Source organism: Coregonus lavaretus (genome assembly GCF_964263955.1).
Source record: "Coregonus lavaretus genome assembly, chromosome: 3".
Taxonomy (NCBI): domain Eukaryota; kingdom Metazoa; phylum Chordata; class Actinopteri; order Salmoniformes; family Salmonidae; genus Coregonus; species Coregonus lavaretus.
Genome location: NC_139990.1, coordinates 69,954,489 through 69,972,753, shown reverse-complemented (window position 1 = coordinate 69,972,753; position 18,265 = coordinate 69,954,489). Strand labels below are relative to the sequence as shown.

At 42.0% G+C, this 18,265-nt stretch overlaps 1 protein-coding gene across 2 annotated transcripts; it reads right to left on the bottom strand.

Annotated features, from left to right (window-relative positions):
- Positions 1 to 351: 351 nt before the first annotated feature.
- Positions 352 to 17,298, bottom strand: LOC311109780 (COP9 signalosome complex subunit 7a-like). Of its 2 annotated transcripts, none has more exons than XM_084152778.1 (8): positions 17,203 to 17,298; positions 11,898 to 12,020; positions 11,646 to 11,721; positions 10,508 to 10,596; positions 5,219 to 5,421; positions 4,679 to 4,784; positions 3,694 to 3,863; positions 352 to 926 (listed from the first exon to the last, which is right to left on the bottom strand). In XM_084152778.1, the coding sequence occupies exons 2-8, from the start codon at positions 12,018 to 12,020 to the stop codon at positions 887 to 889; spliced, it is 807 nt and encodes a 268-aa protein (XP_084008904.1). In that variant the 5' UTR covers positions 17,203 to 17,298; the 3' UTR covers positions 352 to 886. The 2 variants fall into 2 exon arrangements, with proteins under 2 accessions (XP_084008904.1, XP_084008903.1); XM_084152777.1 differs by lacking the exon at positions 17,203 to 17,298 and adding an exon at positions 13,394 to 13,493.
- Between the last annotated feature and the right edge of the window lie 967 nt (positions 17,299 to 18,265).

The window sequence follows — 18,265 nt, the reverse complement described above, 5'->3', positions numbered from 1 at the left end:
TTGTGGGGGGACGAGGGAGGGAGTGCAGACAATTCCGACAGGCAATTTTAACGTGAAATAGAAGCTTTGGCCAAAATATACCAATATCAAATATGAATGCCCTGTGTGTGTCTGTCTAATGTGTGTATGTGACACAGAAAATGAAGTGTGTGTATGTGTATATAACCAAGCCGACTGATCACAGGGTAGTTCCAGTGCTCTAATATATTAGTCTCTTTGGGAATAACCTAATTAAGGGTCTGACCTAACACATATAGCCCCCTTCTGTGAGTTAACATTTAGCTAGTAATGCAACCTCGAGTTGCACTTTGAAGTATGCACAAAAAAACAGTAAGAGAGACAGAGACTAAATTGATAGAGGGGTTCAATTTAATACCAACAATTAATTAATATCCTGATTTTATACATGTCTTAACTCAATCCTCAGCAGAAAAAATATATAAACAAACAAAAAGTGTAACACAATAAAATACACACATTCGGTTTCACTGCTTGTGGCTCTGCTTCTCCTGACAAGACCGACAGCAGCAAAGCTTTGCCCAGTGTAGATTATACTCTGTCTCTGTGTACATGTTAGAATGGGTTTGGGTCTGTGTATATATACACAGTGCAGATAGTCCGTCTGTCTGTCTGGTTGTGTGTGTACACACACACCTATCAGAATGGGTGTCAGTCTGTCTGACTCAGTGTATATATTTGTGTGTGTGTGTTTGCGTGCATGTGTGAATGTACACGATGTGTGTAAATATGAGTGTCTGTCTGTCTGTGCATTGATCACATTATCAGTCTGTGTGAGTCTACGTGTCTGTCAACCTGTGTGTCAGTCCGTCCATCTGTCAGTGGATCAGTGGGGGTGTTCCGGGTCTCTCTCTCTGCGTCTCTGCCTTCAGTTGGACTTGGACCAGATCTTCCCACTTCCGCGGAGCCTTAGACAGAAAACAAACAACAGTTATTACATGACCCTAAAAAGATGTCTCCAACAAGCGTCCGTCTCTTATAAAGGGCGGGTTTAGCTTCACATTGTAGCAAATAAACGCCGGTATCTAACAGACGGGTATCAAAGTGTAATTTCTCGTGAAGGCAGATTGGCGCTCTGCTCCGAGGTAATTTCACACTCTGCACCTCGCGCTAGATCAGTGTTTCCCAAACTCATCAGTAAGCGTTGATTATTTGAATCAGCTGTGTAGTGCTAGGGCAAAAACCAAAACATGCACCCTTTGGGAGTCCCCAGGACCGAGCTTGGGAAACAATGTGCTAGATGATTGATCCCTGCATGTCAAGTGAGAATGTCAATGTGAGAAAAAAAAGGCCCCTAAAGGGCAGGTAGACAAAAAAATAAATCACAAAATATTTTTCTGCAAATATGTGTGCCTGAGGCTGGTCTAGTGTGCAAGGCCACTGCCTGCAGCACACATATACCAACCCCACGTGGGTATGAATCCCGACTCCACCGTTAATCTTAATCTCCTCCCCGTCTCTGTATCCCCACTCATTTCATGCTGTCTGAATAAAATGAAAATATTTTTTTAAATAAATAGATCTACGGGTAGGAGCAGATCAGCATATTATATAAGAGGTAATGCATGTCCACACTTCAAACGACATTAAAGGCTTAAATCCAATACACGCCTGTCTTCAATAAACAGAAGAGGGGTATGAGGAAGAAACGTCAGTCACCTGTTAGCATCCTGTACAAGAGGGGTATACTACGATGCAAGCTAGATCTACTCCGGGTTTTATAAAGCTAGCCAGCTTCAGTTAGCTTCACATTCCAGCTCAGGCTTTATCCATGTTACGAAGGTGCAAGGTGGATACTGATCGTGCACCCGCCGCTTACTCGAGTCTGCTCGAGCTGAGCTTGTAACTGCGTGTTCATGTCGCACTTCGCTAGTCGAACGGCAAACTCTTCACTAAGACAATGCTGAAACATCCATCCATGGGCGAGTCAGTGTCTCACTTTCCTTTGTGCCGAAATCAGAATGAAAGAAAAGTTATCTTGCAAATTCAGCAGGCTATGGTGTGAAACAGGCTGTTAGAAGTGCCGTCTTTCTTTTATTACGTATCGTAATGCCATCTTTGGCGTGCCTATCAATGCACAAGCACCTTTTAACCACTACTATCGATAACATTCCAAATGTTTTACTGTGCGTGAAGTTTCAAATGCATTCTGTCATTACTAAATGTGTAAAAGGTATTTTAGCATTTTTTTTAATGTACACAAAAAATACATTTGATTAATAAAGTATTGAATCAGTTGTCTTTCTCAAATGAAGGGGATGATGACAGTCTTTGCGAGGGAGGGAATATGATTTCATTGGTCCTCAATTTGCGGCTCAGACACTTCATTCAGAATAAAAGGAGTTAGCCCTGAGTTAGTCTGCCCCAGAGCAGGTTAGTTCTGAAGGATTCTTTGCTATAGAAATATAGCCACATTCGTGTCACCGGTTATCCCGAGTTGAACTCAGAGTTGACCAAAGTTAACTCGCTAATTCCTCAAACCAGATTCATAGTATAGGGCTCTGGATTAATGGGTTAGCCAGCTAACTTGCCTAAATATTCTGAAAAAGAAAGCTGGCTTTAGCTGGCTAGCTCATTGCTCCTGCTTTGTAGTATACCCCCCTGGGCAATTTCTCAATTCAAGCAAATAAGTTCCTGTCTGTTTAGTTCAAGTTTTACGATAGTTGTAACACATAACACAGTTATGAACAAGGTCTGTTTATGATGGCTTTTGTCACCTTTGGTCCAACTCATTACGCCACATATTATTGTAGGGATGTTATGATTACAATGTTGGCAAACAAATTACTATATTACTGTATTACTCCTACCATGAGAAGGTGGTTTACAGTAAATACTGTGAATGCTTTTCATGTGAGGCAATCCAAATCTCCAGTAAATAAAGTCCCATGCCACCGAGTATGTTAAATCATCTCTACATTTTTCTTTCACTGCCAAAATGTCACCCAGTAAGTGAATTATAATCACTCCTTTAACTGGAACAGAAAAACTCATCCTGTCATGTAATAAAAAATAAAGAAACATTTCCTTTCAGCACCTGAAGCTATTTTTTTTGTAAATTAACTTTACTGACATTTTTTAAAAACCGATGACAGATGAGGAATTGGTGTTGTAATTGGCCAAGAAGAGAGAGAGGGCCCCAGGTAGCCCTGTGAGTACCGCCACAAAGCACAGCCTCTCTGGCTAATGAAGATACACTATGCAGACACACACACAGTCACTATTTCCACTTCCACTGGCAGCTGGCGTTTAAATGGATGTTTGTTGTACAAACAACCAAAATATTACTGTGTTCGAGTGGAAGACGCTGCAAAATGACATGAAACACAGTGGCTGCATAATCTATTCCGTGCCGTTTGAATTCGTCTGAAGCTATTGGAATGTTTTTGCGACACACAAATGTTTCTTCTAGCCTCGGCTTGAACCACATCTCTGCCGTGACCCTGGAAGGACGAGGTCATGTTCATAAGGCACCTAGGACAAACAGCTATTACCTGGACATATTTTTCTTGTTTGTTGCGAAATGTTTAAAAATGGTTTCTGTTGCTTGCCCTAATGAACATGACGCTGAGGATAGCCCACCAACACCAAATGGTAACCCCTATAAAAAAATTACAGATACACAGACAAACAATGAAAATATGGAATTGACCTAAGGAACATCTCCTTACTTACCCCTTGACCTTTGAACTCTTCTTGCCCGGTTGCCGTGGTTCCTGAGAGGAGGCGGGGTCTCGTGGCTCGGCCGGCTGGTCTGCATCCTGATTGGATGCGGCTCCCGCGGCGGCGGGGCCGGACGACGGGGAGGCGGAGCTGGCCTTTAGCGTTTTCTGGAGGTTTGACACCTGAGAGAGAGGGATGGAGAGAGAGAGAGAAGGAAAGGTAAACTAATTAAGTTTAGGACAGAACAGAAGTGCCTGATCCAAACTAAGGCCGATTCAGAATGTACTGGGCTGGCTCTGATATTTTTCTCCTCACAAAGTCCTTTCCAGCAGCTATGGTGGATGCGTAACCAGGCCAGCCCAATACAGCTTGGCACTGGTTTGGCTCAGTAGTGTGAAACGCTTATGGTGTTGTTATTATTTCTAATAAGAAGAGGTTAGAGAGTAACTTCTACCTCAAGCTGGAGAAGACTCAGAGGACAGAAAAGCCACCTGTGGCTTACAGCCTAAATAAAGGCACTGGACAGAGCTCTAAATTGGACACTGAATTAGGTCATTGAGTAATGAGTATAAGTTTTGCTTATGGTTTCACCTCTACCAGAGAGGAAGAGGAGAAGCGAGAGGGTTTACTCTGGCCAAAACATGTCCACGAAAATAAGACCAAAAAGTGAGGAATTTTTGTATTGAGGTTAATGAGTGTCAAATTTGGTCAACAAAACATTGAATTGCTAATTTGCTATCGTAATGGTTAAGTTGTTATGAATGCACTGATATAAGTGGATGCACGTGGCATTTTGACACGTGGCAAAACGACTTTATAACGGAGTTGTGCCTGTTGTTGATACTCGTATCTGCCCTCTCATTAGCTAGAATGGACCCACCTGCCTTCCATCTTTGAGGATATGGATTTCCATTGTTAGAGCGGTCACTCGACTATCTTGTCAATATAATAGATAATCTTTGACTCTACCCAGAGAAAAGTGGCTACTGGTACTAACCTCTGTCTCCACCTGAACTTTGATCTTCAGCTGGCTCTCTCTGTATTGATTGGCTCTGGTTACCTGCTCCTCGATCCCACACAGGACCGCCTCACACCCTGCACACCTGAGAGAGAGAGAGACAGATAATTATTTAGACACTGATATGACTGATCATACTATCTATTTCATCCCATTCTTATTTATTGTATCTATCATGTCCACTGTTATTTTATTGTTTTACTATTTTTGTCTCATTTAGAAAGCGTATTGTGCATTATTATGCATCCACTGTAAGGAACGTGTTCTATAAATAAAGTTTGATTTGATTTGATGACTGCAGGGCGGCACAGTAACCAAACATTGAGAACCTCATAACCTCATCCTACACACCAGGGTTGGGGTCACTTCCATTTAATTCATGAAGTAAACTGAAATTGCAATTTCATTTCCATATTTGAGGGAGGGGGGGGGTTCAGTTTACTTCCTGAATTTAAATGGAATTGACTCAAAACCCTGGCACATGCACGGCTCTCTCTCACACACATATCACCAACTCACCACTCCTGCAGTGTGTTGGCTATGTTGGGCAGCTCGTTGGGCCCCAGGTCTCGGCCCACGCTGCAGTCCACCTCCACCTGCTGGTTCCTCTGGTCCAGCTTGCCCTGAATGATGTCACAGTAGACCGCCTCGATCAGCAGGTCCTCCAGCTCCCGCACGTTCTTCAGCTCCAGCTGCTGCAGGAGCAGGGAGTAGGGCAGGCACTGGGGGAAGAGGGAGACAGAGAATGTCAAATTCTATTATGTTGGGTCAACAGAAGTTACCTGGCACAGACAGGGAGAGAGAAAGATGTTGAATTTGAGATGCTCTTTATTACTTCAGTGAGGAGATAGAAGAGATGATGTAAGAGTGAGGAATGGAAAGGTAAGAGCGAGGGGTAGAGGAAGGGAGGGTCAATATAAATGTACAAAACCATTCCATCAAAATAGCTACCAGAGAGAGAGGAGGGGAGTTTGGAGTTTTAAAGCGGCAGTGCAGTAAAACATTGGATGTAACTTTTTATTTATTTATATATTTTCACACTATGAGGTCAGAAATTCAGAAATTGTGAAAATTATGATAATGCCCCTTTTGTGTAAAAGCTGTTTGAAAAAAATGCCTGGAATTTCAGCCTGTTCAGGTGTGGTGGAACTTTTGGCCAACATGATGTCACAATGTGATATGATTATAATAGACCAATGACTGTTCATCTGGGTAAGGGTTGGGCTTTAGACCATCCTATCAGCCAATCAGGGCTGTTTATGTAAATATCTTAAAATGTGTTCCCTAACGTCCACACAATAAAACTGAGCATTTCTAGGGCCAAAGGAGGCTCGGGGAAATAAATTATACAAATATATATTTTGTAGTTATTTTCATTAAATAAACAGTGATTTATTAGACATACAGTGATGATTTAAAAATAAAATTACAAAGACTGCATGGGGGCTTTAACAAGTCTTTATTAGCCAATTGCAGTGCCTTGAAAAAGTATTAATCCCCCTTCGCGTTTTTCCTATTTTGTTGCATTACAACCTGTAATTTAACTGGATTTTTATTTGGATTTCATGTAATGGACACACACAAAATATTCAAAATTGGTGAAGTTAAAAAAATAACTTGCTTCAAAGAATTCTAAAAAATAAATAACGGAAAAGTGGTGCGTGCATATGTATTCACCCCTTTGCTATGAAGCCCCTAAATAAGATCTGGTGCAACCAATTACCTTCAGAAGTCACATAATTAGTTACATTGCACACAGGTGGACTATATTTAAGTGTCTCATGATCTCAGTATATACAGTTGAAGTCGGAAGTTTACATACACCTTAGCCAAATACATTTAAACTCGGTTTTTCACAATTCCTGACATTTAATCCTAGTAAAAATTCCCTGTTTTAGGGCAGTTAGGATCACCACTTTATTTTAAGAATGTGAAATGTCAGAATAATAGTAGAGAATGATTTATTTAAGCTTTTATTTATTTCATCACATCCCCAGTGGGTCAGGAGTTTACATACACTCAATTAGTATTTGGTAGCATTGCCTTTAAAATTGTTTAACCTTCCACAAGCTTCCCACAATAAGTTGGGTGAATTTTGGCCCATTCCTCCTGACAGAGCTGGTGTAACTGAGTCAGGTTTGTAGGCCTCCTTGCTCGCACACACTTTTTCAGTTCTGCCCACACATTTTCTATAGGATTGAGGTCAGGGCTTTGTGATTCCCACTCCAATACCTTGACTTTATTGTCCTTAAGCCATTTTGCCACAACTTTCGAAGTATGCTTGGGGTCATTGTCCATTTGGAAGACCCATTTGCGACCAAGCTTTAACTTCCTGACTGATGTCTTGAGATGTTGCTTCAATATATCCACATCATTTTCCTTCCTCATGATGCCATCTATTTTGTGAAGTGCACCAGTCCCTCCTGCAGCAAAGCACCCCCACAGCATGATGCTGCCACCCCCGTGCTTCACAGTTGGGATGGTGATCTTCAGCTTGCAAGCCACCCCCTTTTTCCTCCAAACATAAGTGATCATAATGGACAAACATTTCTATTTTTGTTTCATCAGACCAGAGGACATTTCTCCAAAAAGTACGATCTTTGTCCCCATGTGCAGTTGCAAACCGTAGTCTGGCTTTTTTATGGCAGTTTTGGAGCAGTGGCTTCTTCCTTGCTGAGTGGCCTTTCAGGTTATGTCGATATAGGACTCGTTTTACTGTGGATATAGATACTTTTGTACCTGTTTCCTCCAGCATCTTCACAAGATCCTTTGCTGTTGTTCTGGGATTGATTTGCACTTTTCGTACCAAAGTACGTTCATCTCTAGGAGACAGAACGCGTCTCCTTCCTGAGCGGTATGATGGTTGCGTGGTCCCATGGTGTTTATACTTTCGTACTATTGTTTGTACAGATGAACGTGGTACCTTCAGGCGTTTGGAAATTGCTCCCAAGGATGAACCAGACTTGTGGAGGTCTACAATTGTTTTTCTGAGGTCTTGGCTGATTTCTTTTGATTTTCCCATGATGTCAAGCAAAGAGGCACTGAGTTTGAAGGTAAGCCTTGAAATACATCCACAGGTACACCTCCAATTGACTCAAATGATGTCAATTAGCCTATCAGAAGCTTCTAAAGCCATGACATCATTTTCTGGAATTTTCCAAGCTGTTTAAAGGCACAGTCAACTTAGTGTATGTAAACTTCTGACCCACTGGAATTGTGATAAAGTGAATTATAAGTGAAATAATGTATCTAAACGATTGTTGGAAAAATTACTTGTGTCATGCACAAAGTAGATGTCCTAACCGACTTGCCAAAACTATAGTTTGTTAACAAGAAATTTGTGGAGTGGTTGAAAAACAAGTTTTAATGACTCCAACCTAAGTGTATGTAAACGTCTGACTTCAACTGTATACACCTGTTCTGAAAGGCCCCAGAGTCTGCAACACCACTAAGCAAGGGGCACCACCAAGCAAGCGGCACCATGAAGACCAAGGAGCTCTCCAAACAAGTCAAGGATAAAGTTGTGGAGAAGTACAGATCAGGGTTGGGTTATAAAACAATATCAGAAACTTTGAACATCCCACGGAGCACCATTAAATCCATTCTTAAAAAATTGAAAGAATATGACACCACATCAAACCTGCCAAGAGAGGGCCGCCCACCAAAACTCAAAGACCAGGCAAGGAGGGTATTAATCAGAGGCAACAAAGAGACCAAAGATAACCATGAAGGAGCTGCAAAGCTCCACAGCAGAGATTGGAGTATCTGTCCATAGGACCACTTTAAGCCGTACACTCCACAGAGCTGGGCTTTACGGAACAGTGGCCAGAAAAAAGCCATTGCTTAAAGAAAAAATAAGCAAACACATTTGGTGTTCGCCAAAAGGCATGTGGGAGACTCCCCAAACATATGGAAGAAGGTAGTCTGGTCAGATGAGACTAAAATTGAGCTTTTTGGCCATCAAGGAAAACGCTATGGCTGGCGCAAACCCAACAACTCTCATCACCATCCCCACAGTGAAGCATGGTGGTGGCAGCATCATGCTGTGGGGATGTTTTTCCATCGGCAGGGACTGGGAAACTGGTCAGAATTTAAGGAATGATGGATGGCCCTAATACAGGGAAATTCTTGAGGGAAACCTGTTTCAGTCTTCCAGAGATTTGAGACTGGGAAGGAGGTTCACCTTCCAGCAGGACAATGACCCTAAGCATACTGCTAAAGCAACACTCGAGTGGTTTATGGGGAAACATTTAAATGTCTTGGAATGGCCTAGTCAAAGCTCAGACCTCAATCCAATTGAGAATCTGTGGTATGACTTAAAGATTGCTGTACACCAGCGGAACCCATCCAACTTGAAGGAGCTGGAGCAGTTTTGCCTTGAAGAATGGGCAAAAATCCCAGTGGCTAGATGTGCTAAGCTTATAGAGACATATCCCAAGAGACTTGCAGCTGTAATTGCTGCAAACGGTGGCTCTACAAAGTATTGACTTTGGAGGGATGAATAGTTATGCACGCTCAAGTTCTGTTTTTTCGTCTTATTTCTTGTTTGTTTAACAACATTTTTTATTTTGCATCTTCAAAGTGGTAGGCATGTTGTGTAAATCAAATGATACAAACCCCATTTTAATTCCTGGTTGTAAGGCAACAAAATAGGAAAAATGCCAAGGGGGGTGAATACTTTCACAAGCCACTGTAAAGGATAGCGTCACCCATTTTGAATGTTTTTGTGCATCTCTGAGCGATGTTCTGTCGATTCCAGGGGTCCTTTCATGTTTTCATGTGTATCTGAGTTATTCGCCATTAAAGCAGCCAGAAATACAGCCAGCCAGCCAATAGCCCAGATACACATGAAAACATGAAATGACCCCGGGAATCGATAGAACATTGCTCAGAGATATAACAATATAACATTCAAAATGGGTGAATCTTTGCATTAAGGTGTCCCATACAGATTCAATGCGGCATACTTATTCTATGAAAATATAAGAAATAAGACGGGAAGAAAAAGACGACAAATGGGGGAGGGAGGGAGATTAATAGAGAAAGGGAGAAATGAATGAATCAATTATTTATTGGGGAGAGTGGATAGAATGAGAGATGGATGAAAGCAAGTAAAGAAAGAGAGATAGGAGAGGGAGAAAAAATATGAAATGGGGATGGGGTCAAAATGAGGTAGAGAGAGAGCCAATCTTAATGGAGAGTTCGATGGATAGACAACAGAGAGCAACAAATAAATAAAGAGACAGAGAGCGCAAAGAAGAAAGGACAGGATACTTAACACAGTATCTTGCCAGTATCTCATGATGATCTAAATCTCAGCTGCTATCATTCTCATATATGTGATATAAATAAAGTTAGATCACATCACAGACAGGCTCTTAATAAAGTCCTTCACAACACAGAGTTATCTTGTTAATGTGTCAGAGTTACAAAGCAAGTTGTCTCATAACCACACTTGAGCATATAATTAAAATCAAAAGTTGAGCGAATGACTTGCTATTTTAGGTACGAAGCTTGCTGAGTATTGTTAGGACTACAATTGTAGGTAGGCTATTAGAGTCCATGGAAGTACTGCACAAAATTAGTTTTTGATCTGCAGTCCTTTAATAACAAACTAAACAGAAGAACTAGATAAGATAAATCCAGAGAGTGTTACCTTCAGATTAAATGGCAAACGAATGATGGCTATCATTATTTTACATATTATTATAAACTATTTATATAATTATAATGTGAGTGACCCACATTAAGTGTACTAAAGCTAGCAGAGTATGGTATTTAAGACCAGATGAATGGGTGGTATTCTACCTTGAGATTGGATGCCAGACTGATGATGGAGAGGTGACGCAGTTTGTTCCTCTGGGCTGGGGTCAACTCTGGGAGAGAGGCTGCCCTCTCTAAAAGAACAACATACCACAAACAGACAAGGAAGAGGGGGGAAAGAAACAGACAGCCAGAGAGCAAAAGAAAGGGACACATCATGACAGGGACACAGCATTACAAACACAGGGGTGCAGGCCAGTGCTATTATTCCTTTAGTCAGACAGTACAGAGCAGGGAAACAGGTATCCTCCACAGGCTCTCTCCAGGCTGAAACTGCTGCTGCCTGCTGAATTCCACGAGGAAATACAATGAAAAATAATTTGTGTGTGTGTGCGGATGCTCAAAAAAAACTTGAGTATTGACAGTTTTTCTCAGTGCTCCATTTTGCAATTCTAAAAAGCACTATGAATGCGAAAACGATATGTGTTGACATAAGATTAGTATTTCTCTCTTCCGTTTTGCTGGTCTCTTATTAAGTCCTGTTACTAAATGTGTTGCTAAAGAATGACAAGTCCTTTACATATTCAGGTATTTCAAAGGGTATTCAGGATTTAATTTGGCAGTTTGTGACAATGCAACAAATTACAACTAATATGAATGTCTAACAAAACACCTGAGAGAAGTCTGTCCCTGGTTGAGTCCCAATTATCTCTCCTTCCTCCTGAAGTGTGCACTTGTTCACTACTCCCCACAAAAGCATTGGATTGGTGTAGGCAGGGGCTATAGCAGTCGTAGTCAAACTGTTTCAGCAGGGACCCCATGTTTTACGCCAGAATTTCTGGGGACCCCATTTTTTCACCAGGAATGCTAGAGGGAGTTTCCATATACCAGTTATTTACTTCCAAATCCACGAAGGGAAGTGAACAAGTGCACACTTCTAGAGAAAAGTGTGCACGGCAACCTCTGCCGTGCCAAACATTGTCACTTGGCTCCTCGTATAGGATTAAATAAAGTCCTGTGATTGACTCAGTAAATTACCGGGGGCTGTGACAACCTATGACAGTGATGAGTTGCCTAGCCTGCAGGGCCGACGGGCAGAGAGAGAAATACTGCTAATAATAAAACAGCTCCAGGGTTACTACATGACTTATTTACACTGCAGCGCTGCCTGCCACTGTCGTACCTTTATAGTCACAGTAGGTTCCATAGGCGAAGAGGTTGAGTAGCTGATACACTGGTGCGTGCGGGCCTGTCTCCAGCTTGGGGTAGAGTAGAAGAAGAAGGTGGGTGTGGGGACAGATAGAGGGGGCTTGTTAGGGTCTCTAGCTATACCTCCTCCAGTGAGAGCTGTGACTTGAGAATGGCTGTGACTATGTGAGTGTCAGTGTGTGTGCGCTTACATGTGAGTGTGCTTACATGTGAGTGTGTGTGTTACCTCTCTGACGTTGGGCAGCTCAAGGATGTCTGAGAACACGTAGAGGCCTGGTGTCTCCAGCAGAGAACTTACAGCCTGGGCCAACGCCGGGCCTGAGAGAGAGAGGAGCTGCTCTACCTCCATCTGAAAGAGAGAGAGACAGAGTGAGAGAGAGTGTGCAAGAGAGAGAAGGAGCGAAAAAGACAGAAGGCAAACAGAAGTGAGACGAAAAGAGAAATAATGACAGATAAGGCAAGAGAATGAGAGAAAGGGTGAAGAGAGGGGAGGGGAGAGAGGAAAGGAAACAAGTGAAGAGACAGAATGACTTGAATAAAATGGTTGGCCTTCAATTAACCGTTAATACTGCATTTCTTACATTTAAGAGGCTGATCAGCTTTTTTTAATAGCAAGACAACTTTAATACTTTGCTAATGTATGCCCGTAGCTCTGTCTAACCAAAACAATCATACGAATAGCCCTTGTGGCAAGACTCCAAGTCAGTAATTCAATTTTCACTCTCATAAGCTAATGTGTAGGCAAGTGTTTTGAAAAACACCCTTCTGGTCAAAGCTAGTCACGGACACTGATTATTATTTTACATAATTAAATGGGACTTGTCCTGCTGAATATGAAATTGGCCCTACTAAAAGCACAGATAATGTATTATTTGAGGTCTATCCTATTTGTATATGATATACTGTGCTATTTGGTGAGAATAATCGAGAGACACAACAGTACTTACAAATAGCCTAGCTAGCTACATAGTAGTAACCTTCCTAGGCTGGGCACTATGACACTCCATGCCATTGTCAGATAATCATGACTTTGGACACTTAGCTACTACTTCACAATGTAACTATTTAGGTAGCCTATTAAACTCAACTAGTCGGCTACTATAGGCTAGCCTGGGCACATTCAGTAGGGCACAATGTTGTGGAAAATATCGTCTGACATGTAAAATAAGGAATCGTGTCAGATCAATTCTATCTGCATCGTTCGACCTACTAAACGTGGCCCTAGTGTGGAGTGTTGTGAGTCAAGTTCATTCAATGCTGAGTGGCCAAGCAGGGACCAATTTTCTGACTAGTACTAACGTTAGCTAGCCAGCTAACGCCAGACATAGTCATAAACATCCGATTGCATGCTAGCCTAGAAGCGAGCTAGTTCACTAGCTCTTTATGGTATATTTTCAAATGCTACTTAAAAACGGACCAAAAGGAGCACAAACTAAAAGGATTGCTAAAGTTTGACCAAATGATGTAGCAAAAATAGCACATATGCGCTAGCTAGCTTACTACATCAGTATGACTATGAGGAGTCATGCTAGCTGCTGCTGCTGCTACCACAGCTCGAGGCATGACTGTAAAGCGGTAACGTTAGGCCTCTTCCTGTTTTTTTCGGTTGTCTCCCGACTCAACTCTAACGTAGCTAAATGGTGCAAGGGCAACCGTGCGATTAACTTTTAATAAAAAGCAGTTTACAAATATTTTCAAAGAAAATAAAAACAAACACATTACCTTATTGGTAAGCTAACTCAAGTTGATAGCCTGTCCCCGGAATCGCTCAGCTCTGCCGTCAGTGCACGTTTGACAACAAAGGAGAACATCACTGCTCATTGGACGAAACGTGAAAAGGAGGAGGGGAGTGTTTGTCTTGACTGATAAGGTCCTGAGTGGACCAGAGGGTTGCTTTTAAAATAGTGCCATCTTGTGGCAAAATATTATCTTCTTCGGTTTATCGGCGTTTGGCATCCAACGTCATGGTGCATTACGGCCACCTACTGTACTTGAGTGTGGGCCAGAGACAGGGAGAAACGGAATCCTACCTGCCAACCACGTTGCTCTTTAAAAAAATTACCAACTATTTGAGACTATATCTAATGACGTTCTACTCAATATGCTTTTAAAACTAATTTTCTGTATCCCCTTCTCCCTCATACTAGATCTCAGCCTCTCTCTTTCCCTCTGATACTGCCCACACTGTAGCGATACATGCTCCACGGTCTCTGTTTCATGGCAATAATCACACTTTCCTGTTGGATGCTTTCCTATCACATTTATGGTCTTATTTAACCTGCTGTGTCCCACCCTTAATCTTGTAAAAATAGCCTCCTCTCTCCTGTCCCTTCCTGCCGTCCTCCCCTCCCTGACTTTCCTCTGTACCTGAAATAAATGCCTGCCCTTAGTATCTCTATTCCACTGCTCCTGCCATCTCTGCACCATCACTGTCCATATCAGGCTTTTTGCCTCTGCTTTGCTCATTAAAACTCCAACATCAACATCCCCACTACTAAGTGCTTCTTTAGCCAGTACATCAACTGCCTCGTTCCCCTCCACCCCCACATGGGCTGGGACCCATGTAAGTCTTCTCTGTTTACCCATTTGTCTAATCCTGCCATGGGTTTGTAGTACCTCATAAAGCAGGGTTTGTCTGCTACGTGAGCTAAAGGACTGGAGACTCATCAACACTGAACATGAATCAGAGCAAATAATTACTCTGTCTGACTTGACTTCCTCCACCCACTGCAAGGCCAACAGTATGGCCATCAGCTCCGCCGTATATACAGCCAGATGATCTGTAATATGTTTCCTGACTGCCACCCCACATTCCTGCACTACAAATGCTGACCCAGTACGTCCTGTCCCTGGATCTTTTGAACCATCTGTGTAAATAGCCACAAAATCCTTATACACAGTATCCATACGTCTCTTAAACAAATCAGATGGATCAACACCCTCCCTATCTTTCTGTAATCTCTCCAACACTTCTAGATCAACTACTGGAGGCGGGAGTAGCCATGGTGGATTTACAGGAACAGCTACCGTTGGACTAAACTCCCTTCCATACAGTCCCATCTCCTTCGCCTGGGTATTACCAACCCACCCAAGGCTCATGTTCTGTCTTTGCTCATGTACCAGCATGCCTGTAAAATCCCTTTCGCAGGATGAGACACCCCATGTCCCTGTAGGTTGACCCAATAATTCATTGCCAGCTGCTGTCTCCTAATCTGCAATGGCATATCCCCCATCTCCACCTGTAGTGCAGCCACTGGGGAGGTCCGAAACGCCCCACTACATATTCTGAGTCCTTGTCCCTGTATGACATCTAGCCTTTCCAATGAGGTCCGGGATGCCGAACCATACGCTATAATGCCATAGTCTATTACAGATCGGATCAATGCAAAAGTTTGGACACACTTACTCATTCAAGGGTTTTTCTTTATTTTTACTATTTTCTACATTGTAGAATAATAGTGAAGACATCAAAACTATGAAATAACACATATGGAATAATTTAGTAACCAAAAAAGTGTCAGTTGTGTTGTGACAAGGTAGGGGTGGTATACAGAAGATAGCCCTATTTGGTAAAAGACCAAGTCCATATTATGGCAAGAACAGCTCAAATAAGCAAAGAGAAACAACAGTCCATCATTACTTTAAGACATGAAGGTCAGTCAATACGGAACATTTCAAGAACTTTGAAAGTTTCTTCAAGTGCAGTCGTAAAAACCATCAAGCGCTATGATGAAACTGGCACTCATGAGGACCGCCACAGGAAAGGAAGACCCAGAGTTACATCTGCTCCAGAGGATAAGTTCATTAGAGTTACCAGCCTCAGAAATTACAGCCCAAATATATGCAAGAAACAGACACATCTCAACATCAACTGTTCTGTTCTGAGGAGACTGCGTGAATCAGGCCTTCATGGTCGAATTGCTGCAAAGAAACCACTACTAAAGGACACCAATAAGAAGAAGAGACTTGCTTGGGCCAAGAAACACGAGCAATGGACATTAGACCGGTGGAAATCTGTCCTTTGGTCTGATGAGTCCAAATTTGAGATTTTTGGTTACAACCGCCTTGTCTTTGTGAGACGCAGAGTAGGTGAACGGATGATCTTCGCATGTGTGGTTCCCACCGTGAAGCATGGAGGAGGAGGTGTGGGGGTGCTTTGCTGGTGACACTGTCAGTGATTTATATAGAATTCAAGGCACACTTAACCAGCATGGCTACCACAGTATTCTGCAGTGATATGCCATCCCATCTGGTTTGCACTTAGTGGGACTATCATTTGTTTTTCAACAGGACAATGACCCAACACACCTCCAGGCTGTGTAAGGGCTATTTGACCAAGAAGGAGAGTGATGGAGTGCTACAATCACCCGACCTCAACCCAATTGAGATGGTTTGGGATGAGTTGGACCACAGAGTGAAGGAAAAGCAGCCAATAAATACTCAGCATATGTGGGAACTCCTTCAAGACTGTTGGAAAAGCATTCCAGGTGAAGCTGGGTGAGAGAATGCCAAGAGTGTGCAAAGCTGTCATCAAGGCAAAGGGTGGCTTCTTTGAAGAATCGCAAATATATAATATATTTGTTTAACACTTTTTTGGTTACTACATGTTTCCATATGTGTTATTTCATAGTTTTGATGTCTTCACTATTATTCTACAATGTAGAAAATAGTAAAAATAAAGAAAAACCCTTAAATGAGTAGGTGTGTCCAAACTTTTGACTGGTACAGTAAATGGTCCTCAATGAGGAACGCCCAGCCCCGACTCCTTCCCCATCAGACAGCGCATCACATTTAGCACCTTCTTACACTTTCCCACCACTCTCTCAATGTATTCTGCCCAGGTCAGTCTAGTGTCAAAGTATACCCCAAGGAACCTGAAGGCCACCACCCTCTCCAAGTTTCTCCCATATAACCTCAAGCATACCTCATCTCCCACCTTCCTCCTGGTAAAGAACACTGTCTGAGTTTTCTCTACAGAGAACCTGAATCCCCACATTAATGCCCACCACTCTACCTCATCAATTGCTTCCTGTACCTTCCTGACTAAAAATGGCACATTTCTTCCCCTCTACCATAAGGCCCTATCATCTGCAAATAACGACCTCCCTATATCCGGCCGTACCTGAGAGTAAACATCATTGATCATGATTGAAAACAACAGAGGACTTATCACGCTCCCCTGCGGTGTACCGTTATCCACCAGGTAGCTGACTGATAGAGACTTCCCCACCCTCACCAAACAGGAAATCCTTTATCCAGTTGTACGTTCTTCCGCCTACCCCCATAATATAAAGCTTGATTAACAACCCCTCCTTCCACATCATATCAAATGCCTCCTCCACCTAAAAAAAGACAGCTACAACAGTCTCCTTGTTCACCTGAGCCTTCCTGACCTCTGCTTCTAAGCAGAGCAGTGGGTCCATAGTTCCCCTACCCTTCCTGAACCCACTCTGATGTGGCGTTAATAGCCCCCTGCTCTCCGGGAGGTAAGTTAGCCTTTCTGCAATCATACGTTCCATAATCTTACATACATGTGATGTTAAAGCTATTGGCCGATAGCTTGTTGGCCTAGTTGGGTCCTTCCCGGGCTTTCGGAATGGTACCACTACGGCCTCCTTCCAGCTGCCTGGTAGTTTTCCCTCCTCCCACACTCTGTTGTACAACACCAAGGCAAACTATTATTTAAGAAACAATATTGTCTTAAAGAAATTAAAATACGATTTTAGATTAGAAACAAAGATTAAAAACATATTTTCAGCAAATAAATGTGTTTAAATGTGTAAAAAACAACGTGAAAATGCATTCAACGACACAGCAGAAAGCAACAGATGTTCGCCTAAGTCAATTCAAACATTTGTTTAATTCCAGTAAAATCAAACATGAACAGGAAAAAACCCAAACCCAAACCTGAAAGAAATATCAGAGGAAGAATCATTAATTCGAAAATAGTTTTATTGACACATTAACTCTCAGGAATTCCTTTTCATGGTTAGTGCAGCAATACAGAATATGTCTGGGATTTATGTACAGGTCACACACATAACAAAAAGCACACAGATTGCTCAAAAGTATCACAGCAATCAATTTGGCAATCAGCGGAGTTGATTAGAGCATCTACCTCCTTGATTAGAGTAACTGATTTACTAAATTGAATGCATTCATTTAAATTCTCCTTGCAGAAGGTGCCAGATTTGCTAGATTTTTTGCATCTGTTATTTTCAGTAGGGAATGGACATTTCATGAAATTAGCTATACCATAAAACTGTCTTTATCTCCTCTTGCCTTTCTATATCTTAGTCATTCTCTTAACCTTTCCTGTCCCCATTTGTTTTATGGTTTCTGAAAAATGCAAAGTAATATGCACAATCGGCAGTGTTGTTGAGTAAATCTGACCAATAACCTAGTTTAGTTTCCTGTAGTTTTTCCAGTTCCGATGTTTCCAGTAAGAAGAAGAATTTCACTTTTATAGCGCTTTTCATTGCACAAAAACATCCCAAATAATTTAAAAGACTAAAAAAGGACAAGCTACTTAAGAAAACATTGCCATCATTCATGAATAAATGGACGGTAGATCTATATGATTGGGGAAGTTCA